At 42.0% G+C, this 19314-nt stretch overlaps 1 protein-coding gene across 2 annotated transcripts; it reads right to left on the bottom strand.

The window, feature by feature from the left end:
- Positions 1 to 233: 233 nt before the first annotated feature.
- lcorl (ligand dependent nuclear receptor corepressor-like) lies at positions 234 to 18932 on the bottom strand. Of its 2 annotated transcripts, XM_051945375.1 has the most exons (8): positions 18759 to 18932; positions 17757 to 17822; positions 15371 to 15459; positions 15109 to 15211; positions 13800 to 14021; positions 13575 to 13644; positions 2331 to 7714; positions 234 to 2214 (listed from the first exon to the last, which is right to left on the bottom strand). In XM_051945375.1, the coding sequence occupies exons 1-8, from the start codon at positions 18850 to 18852 to the stop codon at positions 2207 to 2209; spliced, it is 6036 nt and encodes a 2011-aa protein (XP_051801335.1). In that variant the 5' UTR covers positions 18853 to 18932; the 3' UTR covers positions 234 to 2206. The 2 variants fall into 2 exon arrangements, with proteins under 2 accessions (XP_051801335.1, XP_022062583.1); XM_022206891.2 differs by lacking the exons at positions 234 to 2214; positions 2331 to 7714 and adding an exon at positions 8193 to 12629 and having other exon boundaries at positions 18759 to 18931.
- Positions 18933 to 19314: the final 382 nt, after the last annotated feature.

Raw genomic sequence — 19314 nt, 5'->3', positions numbered from 1 at the left:
TGTGAAGCAACCCTTACTTGCACTGAATTGGAAATATTTTTAGAAAAACACACTGAATTCCAAGACAAGGCTAGAATTGCGTGATTTTAATAGTAATAGGTCATGATCTAAAGTCGGTCGGTCTGAGGCATGAAAGTCCAGGGCTGAAAATGAGTCCCACTCCGGCCCTGCTTTTGGTGTTTCCTCTCATTTCTTACCATCTACACACTATCTAAAAATCACGCTGCTCGCAGTTTATTTCAAAAGACTCTTTATTGTTCCAGTCACAGACACCTTGTTTGATGCTTCTGTAATGGACAGTATAAAAACACGATAAAGAAAATATACAACAGATGTTTAGCACCAGGTTCTTCAACAAACAAAGGGCTGACGGTTCTTTATCACAGGACTGCACCTCCCCACCTCCCTTCCGTTGAAATGGCAACCATAGTGACGTACATACAAGGAGAAGTCAGGCACAATACACACTACGGGGTTAAATTTTGACCTACAGCCAGACCTCTTGGATCTTACCTGCCCTCCAAACCGAAGGCAGGCGGGGGGGGGGGGCACATGACACTGATCCAAGATTAGTGTTTATCGATCAACTCTCTGGCCTTTCCTATTACACGGCTGATAAGCGAAAGAGCAGTAGCCCCAGCTGAGACCCAGTGGAGGTAGGCATCTCTTGTAACTTGAGGAAAGCGGAACTCCAGGCAAACAGCAACGCGTCTCCCACCTGCATTTAAACGGTAAATAATGCTAGAACATTTATGATGAAAAAAAAAAAAGAATTAATGCAAATATAACAATTAGGTACATTATTTTTCTGCTCCGTTGAGAACAAAGCAGGTGGGAAAAACAAGAGTTTGTATAGCATTATCCTTTAAGATCACATTACATGGCTGTGGAACCACTGAAGTAACATCCCAGGCCATTGGTACTGGTGTACATCCATTCGTCTGTCAGCAATAAAATAACTACTACATACTGATAAATCATCTGGGTTTGTATTGCACCAAACAGATTCTCTAGTTTTACAGTAGGGGTTGGTAGCGGGACACGGGATGTGCAAAAATATGGGAGGAGGAATCTGTGTAGTGGGATTAATAATCTCAAAATGGAATAGTGCAAGAAGTAGATCCGACACCGACATACAGTAAATGCTTTGGATGAAAACGAGACACTCACATAAAGGTAACTAAATCAAAACGACACATCCCACAAACCAACAGACTGATCAGAATCTACGTTCTACGACTGCATAATGCCATTTTTCTTCATCACTTCACAGACACCGGGGGCTGAATATGTAGCCATTTTGATTACGCTGTGTGTGTAGTAATTGCAGTTTGGTGCTGAGACTGGTTAAAAAAATATTCAAAAAGAAATAACAGCTTAAAATGTTTGGTTTTAGTGCAGGCTAGTGGCTAATTACTGTATCACAATTCTATAGCTGGGGCCCATACACGGAGAGTAACTAAAGTTAAAAACGGGGCTCAAACGATCCAAAATATTCCTTCATTAAAATCATGTTTTTGGCTACTTGCCTGCAATACAATGACAGCAACTGAAGCATAGATAAATATTGCAAACAAGGCTCGGATTGATAGAAAGTTTAAAATTAAATTTCACTATACTTTACCAGATCTAGAAAAAAAAGCAAATGATTAAATGAGCAATTTGGAATTCAAACAGTGGCAAAGTAAGAGTCACAATAAATTTTAAAAAATAGTAATTTTAGGGGAGTTAGGAGCTGGAGTTAAAATGTTAAAAAATTGTTACTAGTCTCAGGTTAGGATTTACAGTAAAAGGTCATTTTCCGGATGAGGTGCTGGCCTTGATAATGAGGTATGTTTCCAGGGGAGACAGCACTGTCTGAATTCAATCTGGCTTCATCTTTCCTTCCAATACGCCTATTCACACAGGGCTCACTGTGCAAGTACTTATCCCATTAAAACTCTTCTTTGATGTAATGATTTGTTCTACTATACACGCTTAGAAAGACAAAGGCAAGTTGACCAGAAAAACAAAAAAAAAACCTGTACATACATATTCATGGATAAAAATAGTGCAACATCAAGCTTTTAAGTTAGACTGCTACATAACTGCTGAGTGTAAGACTGAACCATAGTGGGATGGTCAGTCCACGTGGTCAGCTCAATGTCCAAAGGCACCACGTTAAACCACAGTCCCTTTCCCAGGAAGAGGAGGCCCCACGCTTCATTTAGTTTTCTGTCGGAAAAGAACAAAAAAACAAAGAGCACAAATTCATCATGTGGTGACTGAAATCTAAGCTGGACCAAAGGCATTGTCTGAGTGAAATTCAATGAAAGAAGCAAAGTATTTACCGAACACATAGTCACGCCATTTTAGCCCCGTCAGGCCTCTCATTCGCGATTGTCTCAGCATTTTCGCTGGTGGTGGTTGTGATGGTTCAGTAGACACAACCCCGGGACTTCTGTTTTTGCGTTTCATCCTTCCCACTGGCATTTCACCCTGCTCCTGGACCAATCTAGGTGCAGATCCCGCCGGCTCTCTTGAGGCAGTCCTCCTACTCGTGCTCCTTCTCCTCTCAGTTTTCACAGCTTTAACGACTCCCACCAGTTCCCTCTCCCTTCCTGCAAAGAGGCATGCGGAAGGCGACCCGTCATCCAGTGTCACAGTACAGGAGTCCGACTCCTCCTCAGCTGATTCGTTGTCTGGAGAGTTGATCTTCCTCAACAACACCCGGCATTCCTTCAAGGACTCAGGACTCCAGGCTTTCGAGCAGAGGTTCCGCTCTTTGCGTACATCCACATGCTCCTCAGTCTGGTAAGCAGACCTGATGGCAGATCTGTTCTCCATCCTCCTCCATTTCCACCAACACCCGGAAAACAGATCTCTTGTTGATCTGCATAATGCTTTCCATTTTGGTTGTAGTCCAGTTTCTACATGTCCATTTGAGCATCTTCTTGCTACATTTCTGTTTTTTCTATTCCTCTGCCTCTTTTGCCACCTTTCCCTTTCTTTCCGCGTTAGAAACCTTTTCCTGGCTCTAAACAGAGCGACTTGGTATTTAAAAGATGTTCTGCTTCTCCAGCACTGGACTCCTCGACTGAGCTTGCCTGTTGGAAAGCTGGGTTTGAAAAGTTGTCGTCTGATGTTACGTGTTTCCTTATTCCTATTCCTCAGTCGTCTCTGAGCCTGCCGATGTTGCAAAGGACTTTTTGGCACAGTTTTGGCAAACTTCTTGATGTGTTTACGGAGTCGTTCTGCCTGAGGACTGTAGCAAATAGTTTTTGTACTGGCAGAACGAGGAAAGTGCCGAGGTTCGTAAGGACGGGAGCTTGCCTTCTTGACAATAGCCAGAGATTGTGTCTCTGTGGTCTGCATAAACCAGGAGCAGATCTGCTGCATGCTGTAGGACCTTGGTTTGTTAGCTGGACAGTCAAACAGCGTTCGAACCACAGAGGAATGTTGTGACTTCCTGGTAAATGAACTGTTGTCTTTAGTACTTAGTTGGGAGTTAAAGGCAAGTTCTTTTTCTTGGTTCTCTACGGTGTCTGAGACCCAGGTATCAGAGATGACTCGGATTCGCCTGGCAAGCTCCTGGTTCATTGTTTTTTCCTCAGCTGATGCTTCCCACCACCGTAGTGTCTCTTTAGGTGTGAAGATTGAATCTACAGATACTCCTGCCACTTTGCTCAGGTCCTGAGAGGCGCCCTTCCTCTCTTGTCCACAACGCTGTCTTTTCTCCCCTGACGTTTCCACACTACTCTGTTGCTCCTCCAGTCTCCTTTCATTGCTGGCCTTGTTCAGCAGAAGTTGTTTTGAGCGCCGCACCAGAGCGTTACTGCGGCTATATGATCTGGAGGTGGCAACAGCATGCAAAAAGTGGATGGAGGGTTTTCTTACTCTCAGCGAGTGCCGCACTGCCACAGGCTGATCTGGCAGTTCATCTTTATTTTCATCTGCTGTCTCGCTCCCTTCTACTGTTTGACTCCTTTTGCTTGTTAACTGCTGACTGATTGTCCAAGGCTCTTTGGCAGATCTGAATTCTGGTAGAATTACTTTCTTATGAATTACTGTGCCAGGTGACTGCCGAGAATCCTCATTTATTTGAATTTTGCGCTGTCGAGGTGAGACTGTCGTTACTGTGACTGAGATTCCAGAGAATTTAACTTTTGCGGGTCTGCCTGGTTTCCTTAAGGGGACAGATTCACTTTGCTTCTGACATTTGATGTTACTGCCAGATTGAGGGGCAAGCTCTTTCACAGGGCTGACAAAATCCAACTCCTCTGAGGCTGTTTTGATACTACCTGAGCTGCTCTTAGAGTTGTGCAATAAAATACCCAAGTCACTTTTACAACCCGCGGCTTGCCAAGCATCATTGAATTCTGTTTGCAGCTGTTCAAAGCCCTCAGACACGATCCGCTTGTTTCTCCTTGAACGACCATACTTCACTGTTATTTTGAGGTTCTTGTTTACATTCTCCTCAACATCAGATTCTAACAGACATTTTCCATTTACCGTTTTTTCCCCAATTACTGCATCCACAGCCTTCTGCTTACGTGGTCGACCGATGGGCCTCTTCTCTTTCTGTTCTAGCTGTGGTCCCAGCTTCTTTGGTCGGCCTGGACGCCTTTTTGGAGGAGTGGTTTCATGGAAAGATGACAAGTTACCTGGTGAACCCTGGCTTTCGGTTCCAGCTACACGTTTAGTTGGAGTGCCATCACCTGACCTTCTGGAACCATTTTTAAGTGACAAGGAAGTCGACCTGGGCGAACAGGGAGACTTAGTTGGTGAAGAAGTTGACTTGGCAGGTGAACAAGTAGACTTTGCTGGTGAAGAAGACGACTTGGCAGGTGAAGAAGCAGACTTGGGCGTTGAAGAGGCAGACTTCGCTGGTGAAGAACTAGACTTGGGTGTTGAAGATGCAGACTTGGGTGTTGATGCAGACTTTGATGGTGAAGACGCAGACTTAGATGGTGAAGACGCAGACTTGGATGGTGAAAATGCAGACTTGGATGGTAAAGAAGCAGACTTAGTTGGTGAACAAGCAGATCTTGTGCGTGAGGTAGCAGATTTCAGTGGTGAAAAGATAGATTTTGCTTGTGATGTCACAGACTCATTGTTCTTGTTTTTGTGCTTCTGAGGTGTCCCTGACCAAGAAGACTCTTCACAGGGGTCAAAAGATTCTTCGGCCTGTGTACCAGAACCATTGCTTGCTGACTTCAGACTATATTTCACTCCATCTTTATCCTTAACTTGTGATACAAACATGAGCTTTATTGGACTAATGTACTGGACTTGGGAGTTGGGAGGGCTCTCTACACAGGTAGTGGGTTTGATGATGACATCCTTATCTGTTAGGCTTTTCTGCATCTTTGAGAGCTGTAGTCTTCTTGGAGATGATCGTAGCCTTCCATAAGGTGTGGCAGCCAAGTCGCTGATATCTGTCCTATTGTCTGAGCTGCATTTTTTAGGATTCTTCTCTTTGGCAGCCACACTTTGTGGAGAGACCTGGCATTGATCTTTTGTGCAAGATGGCCCATGTTGTTCTTTCTGTGTTGATTCAAAGGCAGGCTTCCCTGTGTGCTCATTAGAGGACAGACAGGCTTCATTTGTTGATTCATCTGGATCTTTGGATAAGGCATGCAAGGTGCTAGATGTCAAACCTTTGTCCTTTTGTGCTCCTTGGTTAAAGATGCTTTCAGAGAAACATGCAACAAAGAACATCTTCCTGGGCTCTGTGACATAGGAGGAGAATCGCGTTGGAGGGACAATACTTCTTCCAGACTTTCTTGCCCCCTTAGAGTGGTTTGATTGACATTTCTGTCTTTCTCTACTGCAGTCTTTACCTTTACCTGGTCTGTTGTCAGTGTCACAGCTTTGATCTAATGGAGCTTCTTTGTGGCCACCATCATTTTCAGCGCTGCCACCCTTACCGTCTTCTCTACAGGGCTGACCACACTGTGTAGCTGAGGTTGCAGTCACTGTAATCACCTTTGTTTGTGCACTGCCATGCTTTGAGCCTTGTTTGCTATACTTGCATTGTAGCTCAGGGGTTTGTACTTGAATACCTGAGAAAGTAAGATCTTTTTCTTCACTTGATATTTCCCTTTCTTTCCCCTCTGTTTTAATGATCTGAATTTCTTTCGTTACTATAACTCTTTGAATCTCTTCTTTAACTTCATGCCTGTCACTTCCTGCAGACAGCATGTTCAGTGGTCCCTGCCTTTCTAGACAATTCTCTACGTGTTCTACACCTACTATAGGTTCTCTTTTAGACACCTCTTTCACTAGGTTTGGGTCTGGTGAAATGCATGATGTAGTTACAGAAACATTTTCATTGCTCAGTTTTGCCTTCTTTCCTAGTCGCACTTTTCTCCTATTGCAGGACTTTGATTCAAGCATAGCAAGCTCACGTTTGATTTGTAAGGTATGCCGTCTGGTTGAAGCGTCATCAGCAGGTGTTGCTATAGCAGCAAGGACTTCCTGGCGACGACGGGAGCGGGTATTGGGGGACTTGGCCTCTCCATTATCATGGCGACTGAAGAGCTCGCTGAGATTGTAGTCACTGGCTCTGCCTGTGTGAAGCACCGTGGTGATGATTTCAGTCAGATGGGCATCAGCATGAAACTCCAGATTCTGACTGGTTGAGGGTGACTGCGACGGCTCCTTCTCAGAAACACAGATGGCCGTGGCAACCAGAGTTGGGTCCCTGTCGAGCGGTCTGATTGTCTCCAGTTTCTCACTGAAGCGATTCATAACGTCTTGCAGTAAAGCCCCACTTGGGTTCTGTTCAGCCTGACTGCTTCCTGGTGTCTTACACTGCAGCTCGTCTTCTGTAGCTTTATCCACATTGGCTTCCTGGTGGTTAGCACTCACAAGACTGTTTTTAATCATCAGGTCATCTTCCTCTTCTTGTCTATGACGAAGAAGAGAGGGTGGTTTATCATCAGTTTTACCGATGTCTGAGGAGATGGGGGAAAGAGGGGGAGGAGAGGGGCTCTGTTCTCTTTTCAAGACAGGACAAGGAGGATCCCCATCTGCCGCCCCTCTTTCTATGCTATTCTTGACTTGTGTCAGACAGACCTGGTTTAGATAACAGGGACAAGAGGGGTGGCTGTGTTGGTTAGAAGAGTTCGATGAGGAAGGGCAGAAATTTGTGGAGGGAGTGCACAGTGGAGGGGACTGGGATAACGGGGGCAAGGATGCAAATGAACACACTATTTTGTTGGTATGACCATCAGCCAGGCTTTGGCAGGAAATGCAATGCAGCCTCTTGGAGGATAAAACACTGTAAGTTTCCATCCTGCACCTCTGCACACAGTCATACCTTGATCCTCGCTGACCTTCACTGTTACAGTCTTTCAAAGAGAAGTGATGGATGCTACAGTTGGACTTGGAGTCTCCTAGATGGTACCCTGTGCTGCCTTGACTTTGATGCTCACAATCAGTTAAAGGGTAGTGGGCTTTACATTCACTTAATGTGACTGAATGAGGGGTATTGTTGTCCTGTGGGCTTACACCACAGTGACAGCAGTGAGATTCAGTCTGGCCTACAGGTCTGTGATTAAGGAACGACAATAACTTTTCCTGGTGTGCCAGCTTCAGGATCTGAGAGAGTAAGGATCTGTGTGCTGGACAGAGAGAACTTAGAACAGCATCCAACGCAGAACTGTGATGAAACTTAGTCCCTCGCTGTCCCAGATCTCCCAGGTCCTCTGTGATTGACGGCAGCAGGGAGCTGGAGGAAAAAAAATGGAAAAAAATGGAGTGAGGAGGTTGAGCTAATAGCAGAGCCAAAACTAACCACAAATAAGTGCTCACAAAGAACAACAACAGAGTCTGATGATGTTTTTAGGAACAATATAATTAACTTTATATTGTTTTCTAACATACTACTGCCTGGTATTTGATTTCCACCTCTACATATGTGGATATTTGTAATCCCTTGGCTTACTTACAGCAGCAAACATAGCCGTGCCTGATCATTTTTATTCCTCTGCAGAATGTGCCAACTGCAGCCCTGCATTGTTGGCATTTGTAGCATTGTTAAAGTAGTCATTTATAGTAATATATAGGTATCCTTTGTTACCCTTGCTAGGCTTTGTGAAGACAGTGTTTGTCAAATTAGCATGAAAGAACAGTTCCTTAAAAACAGCAAAAATGAACCCAGTCAAGCAAACCGTTATCTTTGTACAATTATGAAGTGAAGCAACTCATTAGATTAGAGAACTGTTTTATTGAGAAGCTGCTAAAGGCAAATGATAACATTCTGCTAAACGCAGAAGGAACGATTGTAGAAACGCTCAAACTTAAATGTTTCTTTTTTTCATCAGCACTTTTGACAACAAACTTAACAGTTTAAAAAAAAACCCTCTAATGTTCAAATCAATCAACAGGTCCTAGAGGTGATATATTTCAGTATAGAATCAAGTCATTTATCTATTAACAATAAACGTTTTGCATGTTTGTTACTGGACATTATTTCCAGCAATTTATGTACTGTATGCATCCAGACCTTGTCAGAGTTTGACGAGGCTGAACACATTTACATTCTGTAGTGTTGATGTTCAATTCTATAAGATAATCAAATTATTTTTTAAATCACTTCAATAATTTAATTGCCACATAAGCACTAAACAACCACAATAGGCAAGAGTGTAATTTCTGGACAAAATAAATTATATAAGCTAACATTTAAAGGTGTTCATGCAATTGTAGCAATACACATATCACATTGCATCGAAGTGCCCCATTACAAATCAAGAACTACTACAATCAAACTAGTAAAATCACAGTTCTGAAGCACAATCAATAAATAAGTATGCATTAACAACACAGAACAGGTTTCTACAATAAAAATGCTTCCTTTAAATCATAGTGCAATTACTGATTTATGCATAAATAGCAGATTTATAATAAGTTGCTTTAAACATTTGCCAGCAGTTCAGTCCAAAAAACAAAAAAACATCTTCAGCTCAAAGCCCAGAATATACTGCAATTAAGCTTGAACAATGACGATTACCTTTTATCTATTTCTCAAGAGGCTTGTTTACAAACTGGCCCTTTGATATAAATAGAGAACTCCCAGAGTAAAGATATCATGCTGCACGAAGCTGTAGCCCCAGACACAGGCACTGTTTACCGTTATGAGCAGAGACATTCAGGAGCAGAGACATCAGTGTTGCAAAGGCCGAAATTTGACACAATCATGTGACAAAAAAAAGCTTAAAAATTAAATTGCTTCACAAATCACTCTTAAACATGATCAATAACGCATAAAAAGACAACCAAAGGGGCAAATGCTTCGTTAAAAACATGGCAGATCTCCTGTAAGTGCCACAGGGCAGAATATCAACCACTTTTAAAAATTATTTTACACTCCACCAAATGGCTGACTCCATAATAATCTACTTGCAGAAGTTTAAGTGTTGTTGATGGCAATAAATTTACACTTAGGTGTTGTTCCATGAGAGACAAAGAGCTCATAAGTGTTCCTAAACTAATAAGAGCTCCTACCCCAGCAGATTCAGTATCCTAACACAGAGGTCTTCGATGTGAAACCTGACGCCGGGCTATAGGCAGAGAGAGTTCAGAGGTATATGTGGCAACGAGGTTAGAGAGTGTGAGTGAGAAACAGGCAGACTGACATCACAGCAAAACAAATTGAAGCAGCAGTTGTGTGGGTAACCCTGAAATGCTCTTTTGGTAATAGCATTGTTGATGGAAAAAGGTCCATCTGAGAGGCAGATGTGAGTGTAGACGCAACATTTTGCATTTTCCGAGACACAGACAAAGAAGCCTATAAGTGTTGCACTGAAAAACGTTGTGGTCACATTGCCAGCTTTTCACCAAAACCTTAAACTACTGTAACCTCCAGTAGCTGACACAATCAACCATCAATAGCAGTTAACCCTATCCATACAACAAACCTGTCACCTGGGCTTCACGCATTACGCCGCGAGTTGCCTTTAAATCATTAGCTGAAATGAGTTTGTCTTTGTGCCAGGAAAACAGTCCCGTAAAGTAAGGTCAAGCAGCAGTCATGTATGAGGTTTACAGTAATACAGCTACAGTAGCAGAACTAGTAAATATCTGAGATAATAAAAGAATATTTTTCACAAACAGTACACAAACACAATAACATACATTTCCCAAGCTTATCAGTGCACATTTTACAACATGCTGCACATTTGCATTCCAACTACACTCAATACAATGTTCAGACTAGCTTGCACAAAAAGAGAGGAAAACTGTGGACACAAAATGGCTTTCTTAAGCTAATCTCTTACACAAAAACTCATAAGCAAAATGTAGCCACCACAGCATTTTATACTGTACAATCTCCCTGTTCATAGAGGTGTCTAGCAATAGTAATGAGTTTTTAATTTGTTATAATGGCTCTAAGTCACTTGATTAACCTAGGTAAGATACCCAGAGAGATAGAAAGCTGCAAATGACAATCATCAACACTCCTTTACCAAGGAGCTTTTAGAATTGAATAAAACCTGAATAACCTAATAATCAGCTATAAATAAACAGCTAGCAAAGATGAAAGTCACACTTTATTTCTTAGCTCCACAAAGGGCCACAACAGTGTTGCTCATACCTGATTCTCAGCAATCTTTTAGACAACAATCAATGTCAGTTTTTCTTCTTCAAGAGAAACCAAATTGTGTAATACGAAACCCAATTCCACAATTTCCTGCAGGTCTTCAAGGATAAAGCTGGCATTAATTTATTTAACCACAAATATATCAATTTTTTTTTTTTTTTTTTTTACCAACAAATATAACAAGACCAAAGCCAACAACTGATTTGTTCTTACAAGTAGCATTGCAACTAATGACTATTTTCATAACATACTGATTGGAGTAGAAGTCAATGAATCATTATGGCTATAAATGTCTGAAAACTGCCCACTGACTTAACCTGCAAACTAAAATACTGAATAATATGAAAAAAATTTAAACAACAAAACCCAGCGATATTCACTTTAGTATCACACAGGTCAAAGAACATCACAACCTCACTTTAAGCGTAAACAAGACTATATTTGGCATTTTTTGCTTGCAAAATGACACATAAATTTTTAAAATAGTGGCTGAAGTATATAACTATAATAAGGGACATAAAATATTGAGAGGCCATCTGGAATCGATAAATTATGAGACCCCAGCCAGAATTCTTTTTAGGTTTGGTCTTTTTATGGGATTTGCTGATAAAAGAAAACAGTTAAAATAATTCAAGCCATATCCTTCAAGATCTTTTAGCTTTAGTAATTCAAAACAAAAGCTATGAGGAGTTTGAGTTAAACAGCCGCTGTAAACAAAAGCTGCCTGCTGAGCACCACTGCTTCTTTAAAAAATGCTGTACTTTGTAGCTGCTTTAATAAAGCCCAGGACGAAGCTAGAGAAACACAGCTTAAAGTATGACTGTCACATTACAGACACAGAGTTAAAAGACCTGAATATTAATATCCATGTATTTTGTAAAGGCATGTGTTGTGTTTTAACAAGTGTCTCCAGAAAACATGTATGTTGTAAGAGGTTATGTGTTCAAGTGTTGAGGAGTTCTCGAGGCGTTCTGTGGTCTAGAACCTCTTTGCATCAGTGGCAGAGGCAAGACTTCCTGAGTTGGTGGAACTGGTCACGGTGCCAGAACCAGACGAGTTGGATGAACAAAAGTTGGCAGATTTCTTCTTGGGAGGGTTCTTCAGTGTCCCAGTACGTTCTTTGACTTTGTATTCCAGTGTGCTATGAGGTATCCCATAAACCCCCTGGGCCTTGGAGACACTCATGCGACCAGCCATCACCATAGTAATGGCCTCCTCCAACAGTTCGTGGTCGTACTGCCGATATCGCCCACGTTTCTTGCGAGGTTGCTTGTCCTTATCTCGGTAACCCGACCCATCTTCTGAGTCATCCAGTGAGGATCCACGTGGTCCCAGGCGATGAGGTGACTGGCTGGCACTGCCCGGACAGCCTTGTGCCAAGAATGGAGGTCTGAGTTTGAAGAGAGATGAAGGTCTGGCAGCTGCTGTCGATGAACTGGCAGTACCCTCAGTTGATGAGGTACGTTGATGTAGGTTTTCAGCCCTGCTGCCATTCTCAGCTGAGGCTGACCTGTTGTGGTCAGACATGGAACGAACCTGAGGAATACGCAGGGGTGTGGGCGGCTCCAGACTGGGGGTGGGGCTTGGTGGGGGCTGGAGAGCATCCCTGAGCTGGGGAAAACAGTGAGGGAGAGTCTTCTGCAGACCACTCGGCTGATAAAGGGTGAGAGCAGATGAAGGGAAACTGAAATCTCCATTCTCCTCTGCAGCTCCTCCAATCTCTGCCCGCTCTGCCCACGCCGCCACCTTCTGCAGAACAAGACGGGCTTCGCCGCCGAACATGGACGACATCACATTGTACGATGTCACTTCATCTCTGAAATCTCTGCTTCCTGGTGTAAGTTGATGCAGCATTCCCAGCCTCCCCTCAGCCCAGCCGTCCAGACCTTGCCTCAGGGTTTGAAGAGGTATTCCATAAAGCAATGCGGCCCGCTGCTCCGGCAGCCTCCCTGAACGTATATCCTTCAAAGCCTTGGACAGCAACCCCTCAGACAGCTCCCAGCTCCTCTCAGTGTACTCCTCCTTCTGCCTGCGCTGCCTCCTAGGAATGGGAGGACCAAACAGCAGGGTCAGGATGGAGGTGATGGAGGGGGTTTGATTTTGGCATAGGGAACAGAGGGGTGTAGAGCGAGGGGTCCACTCCTTTATGCCTTGTGTTGGTAACATCACTGCGATTGTTAGTTTCATGTCTGTATGTTCTCAGTCTGTTTCTGGGCCCTCACACACACACTGCTGCTGTGCGTCTCTCACACACACACTCTGTGTGGCAAAGCCTCTTCACGTCCAGGTGGGACAGTCTGTGAATGGCTGGGGTTATTTTGGCGCTCACATACAACCCTTGTAGTTTGTGATATCCTTCAGTGAGAGTCCTACATGCTTGAAGGTTGAATAATCAAACTCATGATAACTGGATCAGTAAACAAGGAGGTAAAATCGTTGTGAGGTACTGCAATGTTCTCCTCATTGTACAATCCTGAGCTGCTGGCAAATGTTATGACACGGCCATTGCTGTGACGTTACCGCTCAAGAGATAAAAGAGTCAACCCCATAGAACCAAAACATCAAACTTGAACTAGCCTCTAAGAATGACTCAGATTTACCCAAAGTACCGCCAAAAAAAGAGGCATAATTATTTGGTGTCAATTAGCTGACTAAAATCAAGCAGTGCTGGTAAAAATAACAGCAATATAAGACGGTACTAATACTAACTTCCCCTTTTTCTTTAACCATTTTATACATTTGACAGAAAATGCAGTAGTCACCAATACAAAAATCTGGAAGAATTAGAGATTTCCTCACGTGCAAAATGATGTTTTAGTCAAAGTGGATCTGGACAAGAAATGCTTATGTCACGTAAATCTGTTTCTATAATTCTTAAGAACTTCAGTTTTAGCTAATAATAATGATAGGTCTGTCATGTATTTTGACATAAACAGGATATGAAAGAAACTTATAGAGAGAAATCAGAGCGTAACAAAACTCTTACCCTGACGCTTTGTGATTGGATGAAGTTGCTGAGCAGGCAGAGTTCCGGTTGGAGAGGTCTAGCACGCCGTCTGTTTCAACACAAATTGATTTAAACTAGTTATGGTTTCAGCACAGTGGTTTCTTTCTTTCTGGAGCTGCCCGTGGCATACTCTGGAAAATTCTGAAGCTTGAATCATTTATTTTCAAGCTTTGAATTCAGATTGCATTTAAGGCTTTCCCCTACCTGGCTCAGGTTGACTCTCTTTCTGCTCCTGTGTTCGGCTCACGGTGAGGTCAAGAGGGGCATCTGATGTTTCTGACAAGGGTGAGGAGGTCCTTGTAACACCATTTGTATTGGTGGGGAGCAGGCACTTGGACGCGTACTCCATAGCAAACTGATGTATCATCTTCTTCATCAGCTCCTGGGCAATCAGAGGTATGTTGGAATCACAGCCCGGAGGCACATCTAACAGAAAGATAGGCCAGATAGGAGTTAAAATGAGAGGTGTAAACTCGTAACATAAAGATAATCCCGAGGACAACAAAAAATGAGAAAACCTTTGGGTATTTTTTGTCCTTAAAGAAGGACAAAAATCTCAGGAACTCCTTCTGGCTATTGCATCGGAAAGTAAACCATACTATTGTAACTGCACTTTGTATTAGGTCACTGTTAATTATGTCATTTAGTCGATGGTACACTTTTTTGGTAGGAACCTTGGTAGATATTCTTGCTTTTTTTCACATTTCTTTGTTGTTGTTTTTTTAAATTTGCTATTAGATGACAACACTTATCAATACTGAGATTTAAAATCACACGTACCACGATGCAAAACTTCATTCACATCACTCACTCCTACCTTTAACTAAGGTACAAGGATTGGTTCTGTGGAACATGGAAGTTAGCCCTGACCTATCAAAGTTGAGTCACTTACTTCAGATTCATAACTGGTCTCAACTTTGGAAGCATTTTGATGTTAAATTACATTTTCTGTCCAAGCCCATGACTTCAAGGACCCCTTCCAAGCTCAAAATCCACATCAGGAAATCATGAGATGGCACACAGAGAATAAAATGACATGCATGATAAACGGTTCACCACAAGGGCAGGACTAGCCAGAGGAACCAGGATGTTGCTTGTGGTAAAACAGATCAAATATAATGTTTACATCAGTAAATCTGAAATTCAGTGCACCTTCATTGCACTGATGTAGCGGCAGCAATATCAGAAGATATCTAAAATCTCAGTACATACTATGTTTAAAGCAAAAATTGCTTTTTTTTTTTTTTTGGGGGGGGGGGGGGGGGGGGGATGGGATTTGGCAAAGCAAATGTGAGGCTTTTACAAGCCGACAAATCAAAGCAGAGCAGTGGGGTTTTTCAATCACATTGATTTAGAGCATTGCAACTGTTGCTGCTCATTATTCCATCCAAGATAGCAACTGAAAACGACAAGCAGAAAGCTGACAGCTGAGCACCTATGGCAGGAGGTGTAGATTATTACAAGCCGACACATTTGAGCAATGTTCCACAAGGCGGAAATCCACCTGACTCACCTTTCTTGTGAAACACAGCTTGGAGGAACCTATGTGCTGACTGGCTGCTCTCAGAGTAATCAGAGGGGGAGGACAGGGGCGACGTGGCTGCAGGTACTTGATCCTACATTAAAAAAGAAAGTTACTTTATTGATGATTTTTTCATTGTTAGGAATGTATTACATCTAATAGTATATATTATTTTTTAAATACAAATACATACATGTTTACTATATGACTGTCATTAGCTAAGAATGACGACAATCTTGAATAGAATTCTTACACTGAGTTTGTCCAGGGGAAGGTTGCAGAATGAACACTGAGAGCGGCTTGACTCCGGGGACCAGTCGTCCACCTCTTCGGGTTCACAGTCTGAAAGATTAAAAAAAAAACACATAACCAAGAATTAATAAATTAGGTACATCCTGTGCATCAGTTATCAAACTGCCACCTACTACAGGCAGCACTGCTTTCCAAACTGGATCTTCACACCAATTCTCTACCAAGAGAACATGTCAGACGCTGTGGACGCATTTCAAATCTCTTGTGTGCTAAACTGTCATCTTGCCCAAACCCAACATGACAATACACGCTGCAAGGCGCCAATCGTTTCATTATCTTTCTGTAAGATGCTTATCAGACACACTGACAGCAAAAATCTTGCTCACCAGAAAGTCTTGATCAAAAACTGCCTGTGAGAGAACTCGTACTGTTGCACAGGACATTTGGTTCTTTCACTACTGACTAACACAGTCGTTATTTCAACTAATTCCTATTCTTTACTGAATTATTTTTAGTATCAAATGCAAAAGCAAACAATTTTTCAGAATGTTAAAGAAAAGTCAAAGAGCAGGACTGCTTTATGACAATAAATCAGCCATGAATAAACACAGTACAAATGCACTAGAGAAGCTTTGGCTGATATTCATTAAAAATAATTAGATCAGGGGCAAATAAGTAAACATCACTCAAACAATGTTTTCACTAAGCAATTCATCATGGCTGCCAGGTCCCTATCACACATCATCTGATTATGTTCCAGGCAAGCCTCACTCAAACTCCAGATGGCACTGCTGACTTCACAGTGAGATACTGCCAGATAGTGTCAAACAAGCTGCATGTTTTGGCGGCTGGTGCCTCACAAATGCTGGGGGCCTGTGAAAGCATGCTACAAGCTAAAGAGAAAGAGTAGAGCCACTGGGAGTAAAGATAATTGCAAGGATATTTCCCTGAATGAAAATAAAACTGCAGAGGATTGTTTTTTTGGATCTACGTGAATAAATCTCCAGGTATAAGTATGTGGTTGATTCAAGGATGTATATCAACCCCTTATAGTTCATACCTGATATGAGAGAAGCTGCAAGTCAGTTCATTATGTTGACGTTGTATCAAGTCTAAGAATTCCGATTATATAAATTCCAAAAAAGAGCAGATAAAATCTGTCAAAAACTTCCTCTTAACTGTAGGAACCATAGATTATACAAAGGGAACTAAAATTAACAGTTATTATGGCAACCAACAGAGACCAAATAACTTGAAATAATATTTGCAGCTACACAATAAGCAGTGAATACACACAGCAACATTTAGGGCTGTCCCCATAGATATATGTTTATTTATCACACACAAAAAACAGGTGATAGGATGTACTATATCTTGTTTGTTTGTCATACCTTTTCTGAAATGAAACATGATGTTAAAATATCTCATTGGGTAATTTATTTACCTTCTACAGGTCACAAATAGGTCAGTGTACTATAAAAGTATCTCTTGATGCTAGTGTTTATCTTAGTTCCTTGTTTTGGGTACACTCCAAGATTGATATGTATGCTGCTTCCTTAAATTAGTACCAACGTTGGGGGCACTGCTGCTACATTTTATTGCTATTTTAATGACACGAATATGTAAACATTAACTATGTTTTGCACTGAAAATGTTACATAACATCCGCCTTTGAGTCTGCAGTCTGGCAAAACAATACATACCAGACTGGAGACATTTTCTAATGTGTGGGGGCTCTTCCAAAGTTGGTGGAGCACAAAGAAGCACAAGATAAAGGCCCAAGAGAGGAGTTTTGAGGTGATGGGAGGCATACCATTAGATCTAAAATAAACTGTCAGTAACAGGCCGAAGCATTTTCACACGTGTCTGTGTTACTACTGTAGGGTCTGATGGAGTGTAAGGACACTGTCTGTTTATCAGCTAATAATTCTGGTTGGTTTATTTGTAGTCTGAAAGGCATACAGGGTATCTACTCATAATTCTAAAGATAAAAAAAAGACTGAATAAGTCACTTCCAAAAATATTTATGTCAAACAGTAAACATGCATGTGACACACAATACAGAATATGTACTTGTTGCTTGGTGACTCACACTCAAGAGAAAATCATATATGAATCAATAAGTCGCTGAAAAAAACACAAATCCCCAACAAATGCACATCTGGTTGGTAAAGCTGGCCTTAAAGGAGAGAAAAAAGAGAAGTAACTGACATTTTAAGCTTTATATTGTAAATATAGGATTGAGAAGTCAAACGGCACTGAGAGAAACACCAGTGCATTGTTGGTTTGGATATTTCATCATTTTTTTGTTGAAAATAAATGTACAATCCTCTTATGATTGCACAAAAGGCTCAAGACTTTAGAAATGTGCACACTCAGTAACCCACCATCAAATAAATTGAGGTCTCTCAGCAGCAGTGGGCCATAGATTCCCTCCAGAATAGTTTCAAATCCTGCGAGACAAAATACACAGATACAATCAGTCAGTGCTGATATGGATAAAATATCTAAACTTGAAGTGCTTGACATTAATGTCCCGTCTATTCTTTCCATTTTATTCACACATTTACAATAGTTTTACTGCAAGAGCACAGATTTTTGCAGACAAAAGTGCTACGATGTTGTCAGCTTCAGGGAGACACCCAACACGTTCAATACTTGATATCCCGTTTCTATAATAACTAGCTGAACAACACATAGGATTCGTGAGTAGTATTAATACTGATTACTTGCTTTTTTATGTTTTCTGATTCTGACATCACTCTCACCAAACGTTACAAACAGTAATGAATCCAGCTAACTTGTGGTGAGCTAGCCTCGACGCTACGGGCTTCTGGAGAATAAAAACGGTGTTCAAAACAACAAACAGTACGAGGAAAATCGTTACCCGAGACCGCTGAAATGAATGCTTCTCTCATATTGCACTGACATTAACGTAGCAACAACCCCCTCCCCCAAATAACATCAACGGTGTTAATGTTAGCTTAGCATGGCATTAGCACAGTCAACATATATGTCAATAAACAAACGAAGCTAACCTTGTAACTATCTGTTCGCGACAAATGATATGCAACGCCTTAATACAAGACTGCGATATATTCATGGTCATAAAACAAGCTCTGAAAAAGCTAACACCAGAGAGCAGCTAGCTAGCTCAGAGGGACAAAGAAAATGAGCCAACTCGAGCGGCTAGCCAGCTGGTAGACATTAGCCCAAAAGCTTAACTTAACCGCTAAAGCTCACCACCTATCGTGCCAGGCTACAGGCTAGCTGCTAGTTAGCTAGCATTAGCTAGCGATCCAACATAGCGATCCCTCTGCTGCCGGGCAAAATCTTTGAAGCCCGGCAGTCTTTTTTATACATAATATGAAACTGCACATGGATCATACCAACGCAGTGTATCAGTTTGTGTCGCCAAGAATCAAGTTCCCGCCGAAACCCTTTTCTTTCTGCCGTGCATTTAGTGCACTGCACGGTCGCCATTCTCCGTCCTTCCCCCCTCTCTCTCCCTCTGTCTGAACGACAGGAGGCGGCTGTGGACGCTTCACCGCTGCTACCTCCGCTCACCGCCAGGGGAATCTGCTCCTTCTGTTCCTGTATTTGCGGCAGGATAGATGCCTTGAGGCACATTGCTGCCTCTATGAGAGCAGGGTGTCAAATATTATATACCTGAGCCCTGAGGCTGCAGTTCCAGGACCCTTGTTTGTCCAGAGGAGAACCAAACTGGATGGGTGGCGAAGTGAACGACTTGTGGCTTTAAAGGTTTATTCCACCCAAAGTACTACTATCTACACAAGTACTCTAAGTTTGAAAGGCTTATTCTGTTCAATTAGTATTTTCTAACTAGCAAGTTACAATTTCAAAAGTTTATACCACCCAAACTACTACATCCTGTCCAAGAATTTATCATATTAAATGTTTATTCTAGACATGTAGCACTTTCTA

Source organism: Acanthochromis polyacanthus, chromosome 3 (assembly GCF_021347895.1).
Source record: "Acanthochromis polyacanthus isolate Apoly-LR-REF ecotype Palm Island chromosome 3, KAUST_Apoly_ChrSc, whole genome shotgun sequence".
In the NCBI taxonomy this organism is placed as follows: Eukaryota; Metazoa; Chordata; class Actinopteri; family Pomacentridae; genus Acanthochromis; species Acanthochromis polyacanthus.
This window is presented reverse-complemented; position numbering and strand designations above follow the sequence as displayed.

Excerpts from the sequence above, each read along its gene's own strand:
- lcorl (XM_051945375.1), bottom strand. The coding sequence starts at position 18,852 with ATGGCGACCGTGCAGTGCACTAAATGCACGGCAGAAAGAAAAGGGTTT. Across the intron at positions 15,212-15,370 it reads TTCCCCTGGACAAACTCAGT|GATCAAGTACCTGCAGCCAC; the intron begins GTAAGAATTCTA and ends TTTTTAATGTAG. Across the intron at positions 13,645-13,799 it reads AGAGAGTCAACCTGAGCCAG|ACGGCGTGCTAGACCTCTCC; the intron begins GTAGGGGAAAGC and ends GTGTTGAAACAG.